Source organism: Dasypus novemcinctus, chromosome 5 (genome assembly GCF_030445035.2).
Source record: "Dasypus novemcinctus isolate mDasNov1 chromosome 5, mDasNov1.1.hap2, whole genome shotgun sequence".
In the NCBI taxonomy this organism is placed as follows: domain Eukaryota; kingdom Metazoa; phylum Chordata; class Mammalia; order Cingulata; family Dasypodidae; genus Dasypus; species Dasypus novemcinctus.
The window spans coordinates 7807342-7821712 of NC_080677.1; the positions used below are offsets into that span (position 1 = coordinate 7807342).

Here is a 14371-nt window from a genome sequence, read left to right on the forward strand (position 1 = left end):
ACACTGAGTGGGGTGCAGGGTGCGTGCGCGTGGGGCCCCCACGCAGGAGCATCCAACCACGACCGGATCCCGGGTCTGCTGCTTCCTCTCCTTCCCTAAGCCACGAGTGTCAGTGACTATAATGACCTAAAAAAAATAATTTTAAATTTCTAAGCTACTGATGTCTACTCCAGGTGACTTTTCACTAGGTAGGGAAGGGAGGGAGTTATTTGGGAATGAGATAGGAATTGGGGTGGAGGAAGGAAAAGGCGGGGAGGGAGAAAAGAGGGAAAAAAATTAATGTTCAGCATAATGGCATATTATATTCTTTTTATTCGTTTGATACAGCCATTCATATTTTTTCACATTGCATACATTCTCCCATAGTAACAGCAGTTTGATCAAGCAATAAAAATATGTATTCAGTTAAATATCTTAAAGAACTATTTTAGAATTTCATGTGAGCAAGTGCATGATAAGTTTATTATGGGAAAGAAGCTAAAATACCTGTGACTTTATTTGGCTTTCTAAAATTCTTCCTGCAGAAAATGTATTTTATTGATGAATTAAATATACAAAATACAAAACTACATTCTAATGCTAATTACTTAAACAGTAACAAACCTTACAAAATAATTCAGTCTGCTACTAAAAATTTTAAGACCGCTAAATGAAATATTAAAATAAAACTTTTTTGCTTAAAGAATACAAATCAATAAATGTTTGATATTCTGGATTTTAGTGTATGCACATTAGCAAAATTTTTAAATGAGCAAACACTACAATATTTTTATATTGAATGTTTTAAAAATGTCAAGGCACAATAAATTATTGTTTTTCTTAATATATAAATGAGATCACAGTATTCTAGAAAGAATTTTTTTTGTAACGGAAAGATTATTTCTTAAAAGGTTACAGGAGCAAACAATGGAAAAGGCTTAAAGCATGTGCAACAAGTTTCTTCTACTGAAGAGTCTAAGCAATGGATTTCAATACAACTGCCACCCAGCAGTGGTTCGCGCAGCAGAGGTGATGTCGTGTGAGCTACACCAGGCAGGAGGTGACTGCTTCCAGGATCCCGGGATGCTGCGAGCCGGAGGGTCAGTGGGACACACAGCCGTTAGGTCTGCTGCCGACCACGCGTTAAAGCCCCAGAGAAACGCAAGACACAGAACTAACACCTGCACCACCTGCCACAAGGACCTCAAATCTACTGCAAGATAAATTACTTTGTAAGAATCTATATTCAAAAAATATAACCAGTGCCTTATAAATAGAGCTGCAACGGGGTCCCGTCCTAGCTCCCCATCACGGACTATCCTAAACACACGTCAGGCTGGGTTTATTTGATCTCAGCTGGTGTGGATGCAGTTGGAGATGCTGCTGCACCTGTAATGCAAAGTGAATAAGTGAACAAAGAGCACACTTAAAATTAAGTCTATTAACTTAAAATTAAATGAAAATCCAGAAGTAACTGATTTTTCCAATTGTAAGTAAAAGCATGACAGACATGTATCTAGCTGGCTATGCAGATTGTTCCTGAAGGCTAGAGAGGAATTCAACATACGATCCCACCGCCAGGCACAAGTCAGCCACCTGCCCCTCAGACTCCAGCTCACACCCGGGGGACAAGAGCAAACCAGGGCCCGGCTGGGGATGCGTGAACTCAGGAGCTGGGCTCGCACCTGCCGGAAGGTGCCAGGCTGAGCAAGCAGGGAGCACCGCCTGGGCCCAGCGGCAGCAGGAGGGCGCCCCCAAGCTCGGGAGCCTGCGCCCTTGGCTGGCACTCAGCAGGGTGCCAGGCGGCCCTGGCCCTTGACTGCAGGGTCCTGGGCCTCACCACCAATCCGGCCCCTTTCAAGGTTCAACACTCTGCCAGGTACGCAAAGGCCCTCCAAAGACTTCTGGAATAGGGCAAGAAGAGGACAGCTAGTCCCGGCCCTGCTGGAGGGAAGGAAGAATTCCTGACAAGCCTGGGAAGGGGAGGTGCTCCTCGCCGGGGCTGAACGTCGAGACAGAGGGCAGAGGAAAGAGGACACAGAATGGGCAAGGAAACAGAGGACAGAAAACGCACAGCAGAATAGGAGGAGGCACAGTGTGGGCACCAAAGCAAGCAGGAGCCCAGGGGTCCCAAGGACCGACGAGGGGGGCCCCAGTTTCAGCAGTGACCTCAGCTCACCGGAAAACCTGCTGAGGCAGAACTGCTCCACCAAATGGGGATTTTTCCAGACTCCTCAGGGGTCTGTGCTCATGCAGTCTTTAATTTTCAACGTTCCTCTGAATCTCAATCTGTCTCGCTAATTTAAACAGATTATATGATGCGTGCAATGCTGAATTTCCTGACAGATCAGTACATGAATGTCTACTAATGCCAAATGATGAGCCCTTGATCAGAGTGTATGTTTTGTTGTTGAAATAAATTGTCCATTTAAGACCACACACGTGCAGGAAAATCTTCCTAAAAATATTAGAATGCCCTTTGTAGGCGACTGCTGTGCTCACTGGTTTTTTGGTTTTTTTTAATTTTTAATTTGAGATCTTCCCACTGTTTTTCCTTCACTTTTCCATTATTTAAATGCATGTCTGTCCCACATTGTAAGAAAATACATGTTTTATTAAACTAAAAGATGCTTTTTTCATTTGTAATATACCTAAAAGAATAAAACAATTTGATTGTAAAAATGAAAGTGGTCCTTCTTTTGCCATCCTCCAATTGTATTAGAACTTCGATTTTTTAAAATACATGGCACTGGCCTCTGTAGCTAGAATACATGCAGTTTGGAGAAGGACATCACAGGCTGCCAAAGACTTCTGTTTCAGGTTTCAGAAACATATTCATCAATTTTTTTTTTGGTAAGGTGCTTTTTGTATCCCGAAGCAACTCAGTTTCTTCACAAATACTCACTTGGAGGGGAAGACTCTGTAACAAAGAACAAGTACATAAGTATATTAGTTGTTAATTTAGTAAAACAGACTAAGCAGGAAAAGGAGTCATAATTACTTAAAGAAGTAGTAAAAAGGCTATGCTATTTAAAACAACAGAGTTAGTCAAAAAACAGCTGGCATTGCAAAGTTCAAGAGTGCGTTTTTTAACACAGGGTTTGTTAAAAATAAAAATATAGGACTTTGAACATTTAATTACACAGAAAGTTCCAAAATATTTATTCACAGTTTAGAAACAGAATTAAGACATGCTGATAATGGAATAATTTGAAATATGAGTTGTAAGTTCTTTTCAAAGAACCGAGAGCTTTTTATGACGCTCTCTCAAATTGATTATGCAGAAGTTCAGAATTTTTCTGGATCCAGGAAACTACAATGATGTAATGGTTTGGGATACCAAATTGAGTATCAAATTATCGACAAGTTAAAGAAAACGTAAAGCCGCAGAAGCTGTAACTTTGGCTCTCCGTCTCAGTAAGGAGGAAAGACACGAAAGATGTCATCCTCATGTTTACCTGCAACCTCAGCACCTGAGGACCTTTTAATAGGGTTTTAGATTATTCGTTACCAGAGCGAGGAAAGAGAAAGCGGGCGGCTGCCACCCCAGGTCCCGAGCCCCAGCGGGAAAGGGGCTGCGGGTGAGCGTCACCTTGCGCCTCCTCAGCAGCGTCGGGGGCCTCTGGGTCCTCGGGCGTCCCTGCCTCTCCGTACCCGTCGGGGCCTTCTGTGGCCTGAGAGGACGCCGGCGCGCGGGGGCTCTGTGGCGTCCGCTTGCCTGGATGGGTGCGCTGCTGTAACCACTCGTCCTTATAACCGTTGCTAATAAGTTTGGAAAAGTTTGTTGGTGAACTATTTTTTTGACCGGGCCTCAAAAAGAAAAAAATTAATGTCAAAATTAAGTAAAGGTTGATAATAAACCAGAAGAGCACTTTTCTGTGATCACTCTGATAAGATATGAGATGAGTTTGTGATCTTAAACAGAGTAGGGGGCAGCAGGTGTAGCTCAGTGGTTGAGCACCTGCTTCCCATGTACGAGGTCCTGGGCTCAGTTCCCGGTACCTCCTAACAAACAAAGAAACAAACAAAAACAGCGGGGATGTTTTCTTTCTCTCCCCACCCGCCCTCTCCTGCGCCCCCTCCCTCCATCCATAGTCATAAGGAAGTTCATTTCAAAGCCCCCCTGGACATGGGCACGTGGGTGAAAGCAGGCTTTGTCCAGCTTCCTAAGCCTTTCTTCACGACAGTCAATGCAAATTAAAAATTGAAAGTCCCAGTGTTCACTCTGAAGCCCTCTTCAGCAAACCCCACCCCTCCCCAGGTAGTAGTGGATTGCTCATACTCTGCCGTTTTCTTTTTACTTGTTCCTTACTTCTTCCTTGTGCTTGTCCTTATTAATGATCATCTGCCAGATCTCTGCCCCCTTCTAAAGCCTTATCTTCTCCCTGTCAGTTCTCTCTGAAAGCCTAGCACTTGCCATCCTTATGGGCCTGATCCTCATCTACACTGAAGAACGGCAGGAGGTGGACGTGCTGGAAAGCAGCCTGAGCTCTGACGTGCAGCAGGTAACACGCACCGCTTGCCTCTGGGCCTCCGACTTCCCACTCGGAACGGCTTCAAGTGGAGCACGTTCCCAGTGCGCCTCTCACTCTCTCTGACTGTCTCTCCCTCCCGGTCTGATCTCAAAACATTGGTCGCATTGTAATAGAAACAACATGGTTGTTTTTTCCCCGCTGGACTAGAAGCTGCTAAAGATCAGTCATATAATCAATGACGTTTATTCCAGCACTAAACTAGGACTCTGGCCAAGGAAGAGAGAAACCAAAGCCCTCCCGGGGGCTCACCCTCCGGTTGGGAGAAGAACGAAGTGTAAGAGCACCTCAAGTGTTTTCCAGCGGACGGCAGCGCTCGCACACGCAAAAGGAGCCAACTCCAAGGTTCTGGTCTTGGTGACCAGAAAACATGAGAATGCAGCAGCATGCCCGAGGGGACAAGTGACCCAAAGGAGGCAGCCCAGGCAGGCTTTTGGGAGGGACGGTGTGGGCACTGGAGCTCTGCGCCCCAGAGAAACGTGTTCTTAAACTGACTCCATTCCCGCGGGGACTTGTCAGCAGGACCTCTGGGTGAGGCTGGTTCATAATCTAATCAGGATGGGCCTTAATCCTATTACTGGAGTCCTTTCTAAGCAGAAGGAAATACAGGCAGAGAGCAAGAAAGCCACTGAAGCAAGAAGCTGCAGGTCAGCGGAACCTGGAGAGCAGGGAGGGCCAGGAGAGGCCGCCACCTGCCGTGCCCTGTGACTGAGATGACATCCGGCCCAGGGATGACCTGCAGCCAGCTCCGGAGAGCTCATCTGGGGGAAGACAGCAGCGCTTTGCCAATGCCTTGGTTTGGACTTTTCCCAGCCTCAAAACTATGAGCCAATGAAAAAGCCAACCCGTAGCATGGTATTTGCTTGCGCAGCCCAGGACGCCTCAACAGACAGGGCATGGAGGCGGGTTCCAGGCAGGACACAGACGGGTGGGGAGAAGCAGCTGATTGGAGAGGTACGGCAGCCACAAATGGAAACTGGATGAGGAGGGAACAAATGCCACAGGAGCAAAAACAGATGTCAGGAATGAGCGAAAGGCGGACTGCGGGGCCAACAGACACACGCCGCGCCAGGGCTCTGCAGGCTGGGCTGCGGGACCAGAGAGGGCAGCGGGAAGCAAGCGCTGCAGCACGCTGGGGTGGGCTGCCGGGGTCGCCGACACTGCCTCACGCGTGAGAGATGAAAGACCAGCCCCCAAACTCACTCCTCGTCCCTGTGCCTCAAGCCACTCACATCGGAGGGAAGGAGAAGCGACTTCCTGCGGGACCCTTGGAGCCAGCAGGTGTCCCCGCCCTGCCTGGATGCTTGGAGGTGATCGCTGGCAGTTTCACCTGTGGAGGAAGGCACAGGCGAGTCAGGAAAAACCTTCCCAGCTCAGACAGCAAGGAGGAGAGTCAGGAGGCACGGCGGTCGTACGGAGCCAAAGGCACAGCACGGGACTTTCGGCAGGGGATTCTTTCTCCATCCCATTCGACAAAAGGGATCAATGCCTACTGTGCAACCGGGGCCATCAGTGCTGGAAGGCAGTGGCTGCGTTGCGGTGCCACTGTGTCCACTCAGACGAGAGGAAACAGCTGACGTGTGCTTCCAGGGAGACTTGGCGTTCGTCCGCATGCACGACCTGGGCTGCACCGCGGAGGGCAGCACCCTGGGCAGTTCCTTTCCCCGCACTCGCGCGGGTCGCCCTGGGCAGTTCCTTTCCCTGCACTCACATGTGGTCGTATTCAAGAAGCATCTAATTTGGGGACTAGTGTTACCACCAGCAACTCACTAAACTGCAGACCACAGTACTTTTCTTTACGATCAGAATCTAGTCGTAAACAAACTGTATAATGGTCGTCTCACCTATTACTCTAATACGTTAAAATAATAAGGTAATTCTAAAAATTATAAAGCATACACGCACCTGGTTCTGAATCCAAAAAGCATCAAAAAGCATATGACAAAAGAAACGATAACAAATTATGCAGATCAAAAAACAAGGTCTCTCTAGGCAGACTGCCTATCTCTAGACTGGGGCCTTTTGGGCCCACGTGCTTTCCTGGGTTTAGTTCTGCTCTGGGAGAGGGCAAAGAATGGGAAGGAAGTAGGAAAGAGCCCAAAGGAAAGAGGTTCTTCCAGGGAAACGGAGAGAACCCAGCAGCAGTCCAGGCAAGGTCCGCTGGATGGGCTGACTCGGTAATTGCTACCCTTTAAAAAAAGCCGGACTCCATGCTTTTGCTTCCTTTATTAAATAAGCAGCTTAACCAGGGGGCACCATTTATTCCGCAGTACAATATTATTTCTATTCTACCTCAGACTGAGGCAGGACCACATCAATTTTTTAGATACCGCCCTTAGATGGCTCCCTCCCTCATCCATTTGCTTGTTTTTGCTCACTCTTTGTGCTCATTATCTGCTCTTTTTTTTTTTTTTTCTCACTGTCTGCTCATTGTCTGTTTTTGTTTTTTCTTTAGGAGGCACCAGAAAGCGAGCCCAGGACCTCCCATGTGGAAGGCAGGCACTCAACTACTTGAGCCACATCCACTCCACTGGAACCCCAATTTTTCAAACAGCTTTTTATAATGGGTCAGAAATGACAAGAGCAAAGTACGAAAGACATAGGTCTCATCTCTGTAAGAATGCGCACGGGAACAAGTGCTGGCGGGAACTCTACTGAATTTCGGTCAGCAGTCCCACCAGCAGCAGGGGTCCACGGGACCGGTACAGGTGGGAACAAGGGGGCACTTGAAACCCGAGCCTCGCCACACTATTTTAAGTGCTGCCCTTTCGGGATGGGGTGCAGTAACCCTAAGACTGCTTCCGTATTGGATTACAGGCGTTCTAGTAAAGTTCCGTGGTCCTCGCTCCTCTCTTCGGCCCAGGGTCCAGCCTCCAGGGAGTCGTCAGCCCCGGCCAGCTCCTGGTGATCCTGGGCCCCTGCCACCTGGTGGAGACGGCGCCGATCCCTGCCCAGGTCCCTGCCTTGCCCCCCAGAATCCACCGGCTCCCGGAGCCCAGCTGTGGGCAACCAGGCACAGGGCTCGTCTCCTTCCAGACCTCCTCTCCCCCTCTCGGCGGCTCTGTCTTCCGAGGTCAGCCGTGGGCGACCAGGCACGTGGCTCCTCCAGTCAGCTGTGAGCTGCTGTTGGGGCTTCGTGCTCCAGCTTCGGCTGCTAGCATCCTCGAGTCCCGTCCCACAGGGCGGGACCAAACACGGCCGTTTCCTCTCTCCGCATCCCTCTCTCTCTGGCTCCAGTAAGAGGGCAGAGAGCCAACCTGCATCACGCCTCACTGGCCAATCAAGAGACTACCACACTGGGAGCAGATGTAGCTCAAGTGGCTGAGCGCCTGCTTCCCATGAACAAAGCCCTGGGCGCACCTATACCTCCTAGGAAAGAAAGGGTCCTGCACCCACAGGAGTGGATCAGTTCAAGAGCATAATCTGTTTTAAGGATTCATCAAATTCAAGCTGTCACACCCCCCTGCCTTCTCCCAAACACTTCTGTCAGGTAAGACGACTACATTTCAATTAAGGTCACTGCAGCATTTTTTTTAATAGCACAAATTGGAAGGTGCCCAAGTCTTCAGTGTTGGCAGATTCCATTGCAGTCTAAGGGTAAAAGAGCATGTTGGTCAGGGTGAACCCCAGACGTGTGTGTACAGTGACTACCTTCCTTCCGACTCCCATCATCTTGAGTACAGCTTTGAGAGCACTGATTATAAACGCACCCCATATTTCCATGTAAATGCTCGGTGTGCTGATTGTAACTGTATCCCACCTTTCCATATAAATGCCGTGTGATTATAAACGTATCCCGCTTTTCCACGTAAATGCTCTGTGCGCTGATATATAAATGTATCCCACTTGTCCATGTAAACGCTGAATGTGCCGATTATAAACATATCCTGCTTTCCCACGTGTGCTGTGTGCTGATTATAACTGTATCCCACTTTTCCACGTAAACACTGTATGCAGATTATAAACGTATCCTGCTTTCCCACGTAAATGCTGTGTGCTGATTATAAACGTATCCTCCTTTTCCACCTAAATGCTGTGTGCTGATTATAAACGTATCCTGCTTTTCCACATAAATGCTGTGTGCTGATTATAAACGTATCCTGCTTTTCCACATAAATGCTGTGTGCTGATTATAAATGTATCCCACTTTTCCATGTAAATGTTTAGTATTAGATCCTAATCCTTTGCTTTAATTCCTGTTTTTAAACTTGAAGTTGCTCTGAATCTTGTCCTGAGTCAACTTTCTTCACACACAGAATCATGGTGAAGGAGAATGCACAACCCTTCTCCTGCCTTACCTTCCAAACATTATGGTTTAGACGCTCAAGTGATATGTAGCTTTGGGGTCTGCTTACTTTCTCCCCACTCCCCCCAGAACAGACCTCACTGTGACAACCCCACAGCATCTGGAGGTAACGCTCTCCCTCCCACCCAGTGCTGGCCCCCAGGGAAACCAGCTGCTAGAAATGGGGTGTCCCTGCACGTTCTCCTTGGATGCCCACAGGCATTTTATCTTACAGGGACCATCCCATGCGTGTCACAAGCACATCCCCAAGGACATCCATCATTATGGGTTGAAGTGCGTTCCCCAGAAGGCATGTTCAAGTCCTAACTCCGGTCATGTGAATGAGAACCTGTCTGGAAGCAGGAATTTGAAGATGAGGCCAAACAGGCCAGGGCACCCTCGTCCAATGTGACTGGCGACCTTCCAGAAGAGGAGAGCTGGACGCAGTCAGACAGGGAGTATGGCCCTGCCCTCGCCGTGGTGTGAACTCATGACACCTCTGGTGCTGGAAGGCACTGGGTCTGTGGACCATGAATGGGTACCCTGGGAAACCGGGCGCCGCAGATCCTTCACCCTTAGGAAAGGGCACCACGTCCGCAGCTGGCACACGTCACGGACAGGCCCTCAGCCTCCTGGCAGGTAAACCCGTGGCAAACGTCCTGTGCCTATCATCCCCAGGTGGAAAGGGTTTCATCCCAGGGCCAGGAGCCCCAGCGGCGGGCAGGACCTGCAGGGTGTGTCCCACCGTGAGCCGGCTTGCCTTGGGGCCTTAGTTCCAGGGGCAGGCGGATGGCCCCTGGCACCTCGGCACCAGCGTGCCAGGATGGCCGGCTGCGAGGGAGTCGGGTGCGCTTTCCAGTGGTCGCCACCCACTCCTCTGGGACAGCCATCGTCCCCAGCGCATTTCAACGCCGCCACCGAGCTCCTCGGGACCCCTGCGCTGAGACCCCCGTTCCGGCTCTGCTGCCCTCCTTCGTCCTGAGTAACAGGCCACGAGTCCATCTATCCAGTCACCACTGCTCAAAGCCTTCTTCCCAAGGTGCTTTTTCCTGCTCACCTGCCCTGCCAGGAACTACAGACAGAGCATCTTCTATGGGCAAAGAGAGCTCCGTGTACAAGGGTATATAAATCAATATATTTGCACACCTCCAGGGGAGAGGTCCACATCTTCTAATTCTGGCATACTCTAACACGCTCCCTAAAATCACTGAGAGTTCATCTGAACCACGATCCGCATCCCTGCCCTTTCACAAGGAGGAAAGTGCCTCTGGGGCCCCACCTTCATGAAGTTTCCATAACGGCAGGGCCCAGCGGCCTCTGCTTTTTCAGAGCCCCAAGTGCTGTGCCGCCGCGTGCAGGACCAAAGCACAGCCAGCACGCTTCCCTTAGACCCAGGCCTGAGGGTCAAGAGGGGGGCACTGAGGCAGGGAGGGGGAGATTGAGGAGGATCGGAGAAGAGGGCCTCCAAGGGAGCCTTCAAAACAGCCTTTGTCACTTAATTAAAAAAAAAACACAAAAAATAAAAAACAGAACAAACCGAGAGTCAAAATGTGTGTAAGTTCTATACTCAGAAAAGTACAAAACACTGATAAAAAATTCAAAGGATCTAAATAAATTGAGGTATACAGCGTTCATGGCTGGGAAGATTCATTATTGTGAAGATTTCAATTGTCCAAAAGCTGATATATAGAACCAGTGTGATTCCTATCCAAGTCCCAGCAGGATATTTTTTTAAAGAATCGAAAAGCCAATTCTAAAATTTATATGGAAAGGTAAAGACTAACAAAAACAGTTTGAAAAAGAATAAAGTTGGAAGACACACTACCTGATTTCAAGCATTACTACAAAGATACAGAAATCAAGGTAGTGTGGTATTGGCAGAAAGATAAACACAGATTGATGGACTAGAGTCCAGGTATAGACACAGATGTCTATGGTCAAATGAGTTGCTCAGGCAATGCCGTGGAGAAAGGATTTTAGCAAATGGATAATCATATATTTAAAAAATGAAAAACTTCAACTCAAAATAGACCATAGACATAAATGTAAAACCTCATATTATAAAACTTTTAGATGAAAACATAGGACAAAATTGTTGTGACTCAGGGTTAGGCAAAGCTTTCCTAGCTATAATGCCAAAGCAGAGGCATAAAAGAATAAAATTGGTAAGGCAGGCCTCATCATAATTTTGAACTTCTGTTCTTCAAAGACACTTATGAAAACGAGAAAAATCAAACCAATACTGAGAGAAAATATTTACATATAAAGAATTTTCATAACAATAATAAAATAAACTCAATTTTTAAAATTGGTAAAAGACTTGAACAGATTCTTTGCCAAAGAAACTATATGGATGGCAAAAAAAGCACATAAAAGTTGCTGAACGTATCACTAGTCTTTGGGGAAATGCAAATTAAAACCACAACGAGCTACCATGGCACATCTATTAGAATGGCTCTGATTTTTTTTTTTTAATTTCTCTCCCCTTCCCCCCCTGCCCCAGTTGTCTGCTCTCTGTGTCCATTCGCTGTGTGTTCTTCTGTGACCGCTTCTATCCTTATCAGCAGCGCCAGGAATCTGTGTCTCTTTTCATTGTGTCATCTTGTGTCATCTCTCTGTGTGTGCAGCACCATTCCTGGGCAGACTGCACTTTCTTTCGTGCTGGGCGGCTCTTCTTACGGGGTGCACTCCTTGCACGTGGGACACCCCTGCATGGCAGGGCACTCCTTGCGCATATCAGCACTGCGCATGGGCCAGCTCCACACGGGTCAAGGAGGCCCAGGGTTTGAACCATGGACCTCCCATGTGGTAGACGGACGCCCTAACCACTGGGCCAAGTCTGCTTCCCGAATGGCTCTAATTTTTAAAACTTTTTAAAAAGCTGATATGGATCAGATTCCACTATAACTTCAAGCATAACATCGTATATAGCTTCATGTTGACGTTCTCAGTACTTCTACACCAAAATAAGAAAAGAACTCTGTTGGCTCTGTGCAATAGACTTCAGCAGGTGAGCTGTGTACTGAAGTGGGATATTTATAAAAAATAACAGTGAAATCTGGGCCCTTACTGAGGGCACTCATCCCCACATGTGTTCCTTTAACTGCTGAGCATTTACAGATTGTATCCTCACCCACAGCTCCTTCTCGTCCTTCCTTAAGGCTGGTTTCAGGTACTAGGTTTGGCATCCAGCACAGCAACTCTGAGCAGCTGCTGGAGCCGTAGCTCTTGAACCGTGGTTAGCAGCCCGAGATTCCATTTACTGGTATATGTTTTAGTTCAGTGTAATCGTCCACGTACATACAGCTCAGGCGCAGATCGGATCCTTAAAATCGGTGGCAGGCAGTGAGCATTCAAATGGCCCAAAGCCAGAGTCACAGCCGGAGATGGGGGTGTCTCAGAACAGAACAGACGGCCCACTCGGGCCAACTGAGGTAGAGGCTGGGGGTTCGTGTAGGTGAACCCGGCAGATCCTCTTCACACCAGACTCGCCAAGCCAGGCCAGAGTCAGGAGCACAGAGCGCGATCACTGACGACAGGTCTGCCCCGGCTCCAAAGTCCTCCTGAGCGCGTAATTTAAAATGAGCACCAGCCAAGGGAAATGGGTTTGGATTCTGCTGTCGTCCACCCAGTACCGTTATTTTCAATCTGTGCTTTGTCATTTCACACACAAATCACAAGGTCCCATCAGCTCCAGAGCTCCCCGGAGGACAACTTGAAGCCCTCTGGAGGAGGGGGGCTGGTGGTGGCTGGCTCCCCAAATTCTGGGTGCTGCCTTCTTGAATTTTGGTGCTACCTTCCTGAATTCACTGTGCTGTCTTCCTGAATTTTGTTCCCTTCAAACACTAAGAGAAGAGTGGACAAAATCTTGATTGCCTTGATGACACAGCACAGATCTACCAGGCAGAGAAGGTGAGTTCAAGGGCTCTCACCTTAGCCACTGCTACCTGATGAAATACACCACTGGGAGGTTTACAGAAGGAAAGAATTCATCATCTCTTCCCTTATTGTCAAAATAAAGAAAATTCCAGGGGACACTTAACAAATACTGAAATAAAATGCAAATATTCAGAAACTGGATAACGAATCAACAAAAAATTTCCTTTCTGTAGGTGCCCGATGAGAAGTGGGGTGCCAATTTCCCCCCTAGATAAGCAATACTTAGTTAAAACTCGCATAGTGAAAAGTAGCCTTACCTGGTCAAGTAAATATTCATAAAGAGAAGAAGGCAACATCCATAGCTGCCCACCTAACAGCAGATCCAGATTTATACACATACAAATACAGAGCACGCACCCACCATCACGGGGCCACGGCCCAGCTGGCATTCATGCCACTGAGCCACGCAGGGAGCTACAGAAACAGAGCAAGTGCCATCGCACCCGACGCCCGCGTCACCTTTTTTTTCTCTTCAAGTTCCTCGGCCTCTCTTTGCCAAACGGTTTTCATGTCGAAGTCGAAAGGCCCTCTTCTGGATTCATAGCCGCCGTTGGCTAGACTGGGGTTAAACTCTTCATAGACCATGTAATCTGGCATGGAGATGGTAGGGACTCTGCGGAAAGTGATTTTGCAGTTACAACCGGGAGCTGGGCCCCCGTTCTCTCTCTCTCCCCTGTTATAAAAATACCATCCTGCTTCCTCCATCCACGCTGGAGAAGCAGGTGGCAGCTTCCCTCCCTACCGCTGAATAAACGGAGCAGCCCTTCCCAGGCCTGCTTCCCAGGACACGGTCAACGTCGGTCAAATGACATACGTTAACGTACGAACACACAAAACCCGTAAACTATAAAATAATCATTTCTTTGATAATATCCTGTAAAAATTCACAGCTTAGCATGGCAGTGTCCAACAATCACCTTTGGTGTTCTGTGAGATAGCCGTTCTCAAGGTGGGTATTTAAACACCCCACCCATTTCCCCCAGAGACCCTGGGCCGTGGGCCTGCTGAATGCGGTACTGCCCATCTATTACGGATAACAGCATCTTCACGGGAGTGGACATTTATAGGCAACCTTGCCAAGCCAGGCGCAGAGCTCTCACAAGGAGCTTCAGAGTGGAGGCAGGGACGAGGGCTGGACCTGCTCACCCTCTTGGCAGGGTCCACTGGAGGATGCTAACAGAGGCCTCATGCCATTTCCAGTCCCCACGTTTCAGGGCACCGGTTACAGGATCAAGACAGAATTAAGAAACTGACCCTGCAGAGCTCGCTCTGAAAACCTGAGTTCCACCCTCAGGCTTTGCGAGTGCCCCTTTCTCTTTCTTGACCATATACTGCTAGCATTAGAAGTAAACTAGGTCAAGCCAGAGTGTTAGCTCTAAAATACATATTGTGAACATGGAGAGAGTGTTTAGAAAACACGAGGTGGCAGCTTGGACGTGCATCTAGAGGGCCATGTTTTCTGATGATTCTTTTTTTTTTTTTAATGTTCCTTCTCAGTCCAAGAGAGATGGTTTGGAAGATGCAGTTTGGGTTCCAAATATAGAAATTTCTTAGACATTCAAACCTTATGGGGACAATGGGTACCCATAAATCTGTAATAATGATAGAAGAGTAGGCTTCTCTACTCTTCTGGCTT

At 48.1% G+C, this 14371-nt stretch overlaps 1 protein-coding gene across 5 annotated transcripts in view; it reads right to left on the reverse strand.

Annotated features, from left to right (window-relative positions):
- Positions 1 to 292: 292 nt before the first annotated feature.
- Positions 293 to 14371, reverse strand: part of C5H7orf57 (chromosome 5 C7orf57 homolog) — a 36403-nt gene continuing 22324 nt past the window's right edge. For 2 of the 5 annotated variants that reach the window (XM_012521868.4, XM_004450210.4), the window contains exons 5-9: positions 13195 to 13348; positions 5744 to 5841; positions 3572 to 3789; positions 2885 to 2899; positions 1199 to 1368 (exon numbers count right to left, since the gene is read on the reverse strand). In XM_012521868.4, coding sequence (XP_012377322.2) covers positions 1322 to 1368; positions 2885 to 2899; positions 3572 to 3789; positions 5744 to 5841; positions 13195 to 13348 — 532 coding nt within the window. In that variant the 3' untranslated portion in view covers positions 1199 to 1321. Of the gene's footprint in view, positions 1369 to 2884; positions 2900 to 3555; positions 3790 to 5743; positions 5842 to 13194; positions 13349 to 14371 lie in introns of all 5 variants that reach the window. The other 3 variants (XM_012521872.4, XM_071215050.1, XM_071215049.1) reach the window with 3 other exon arrangements.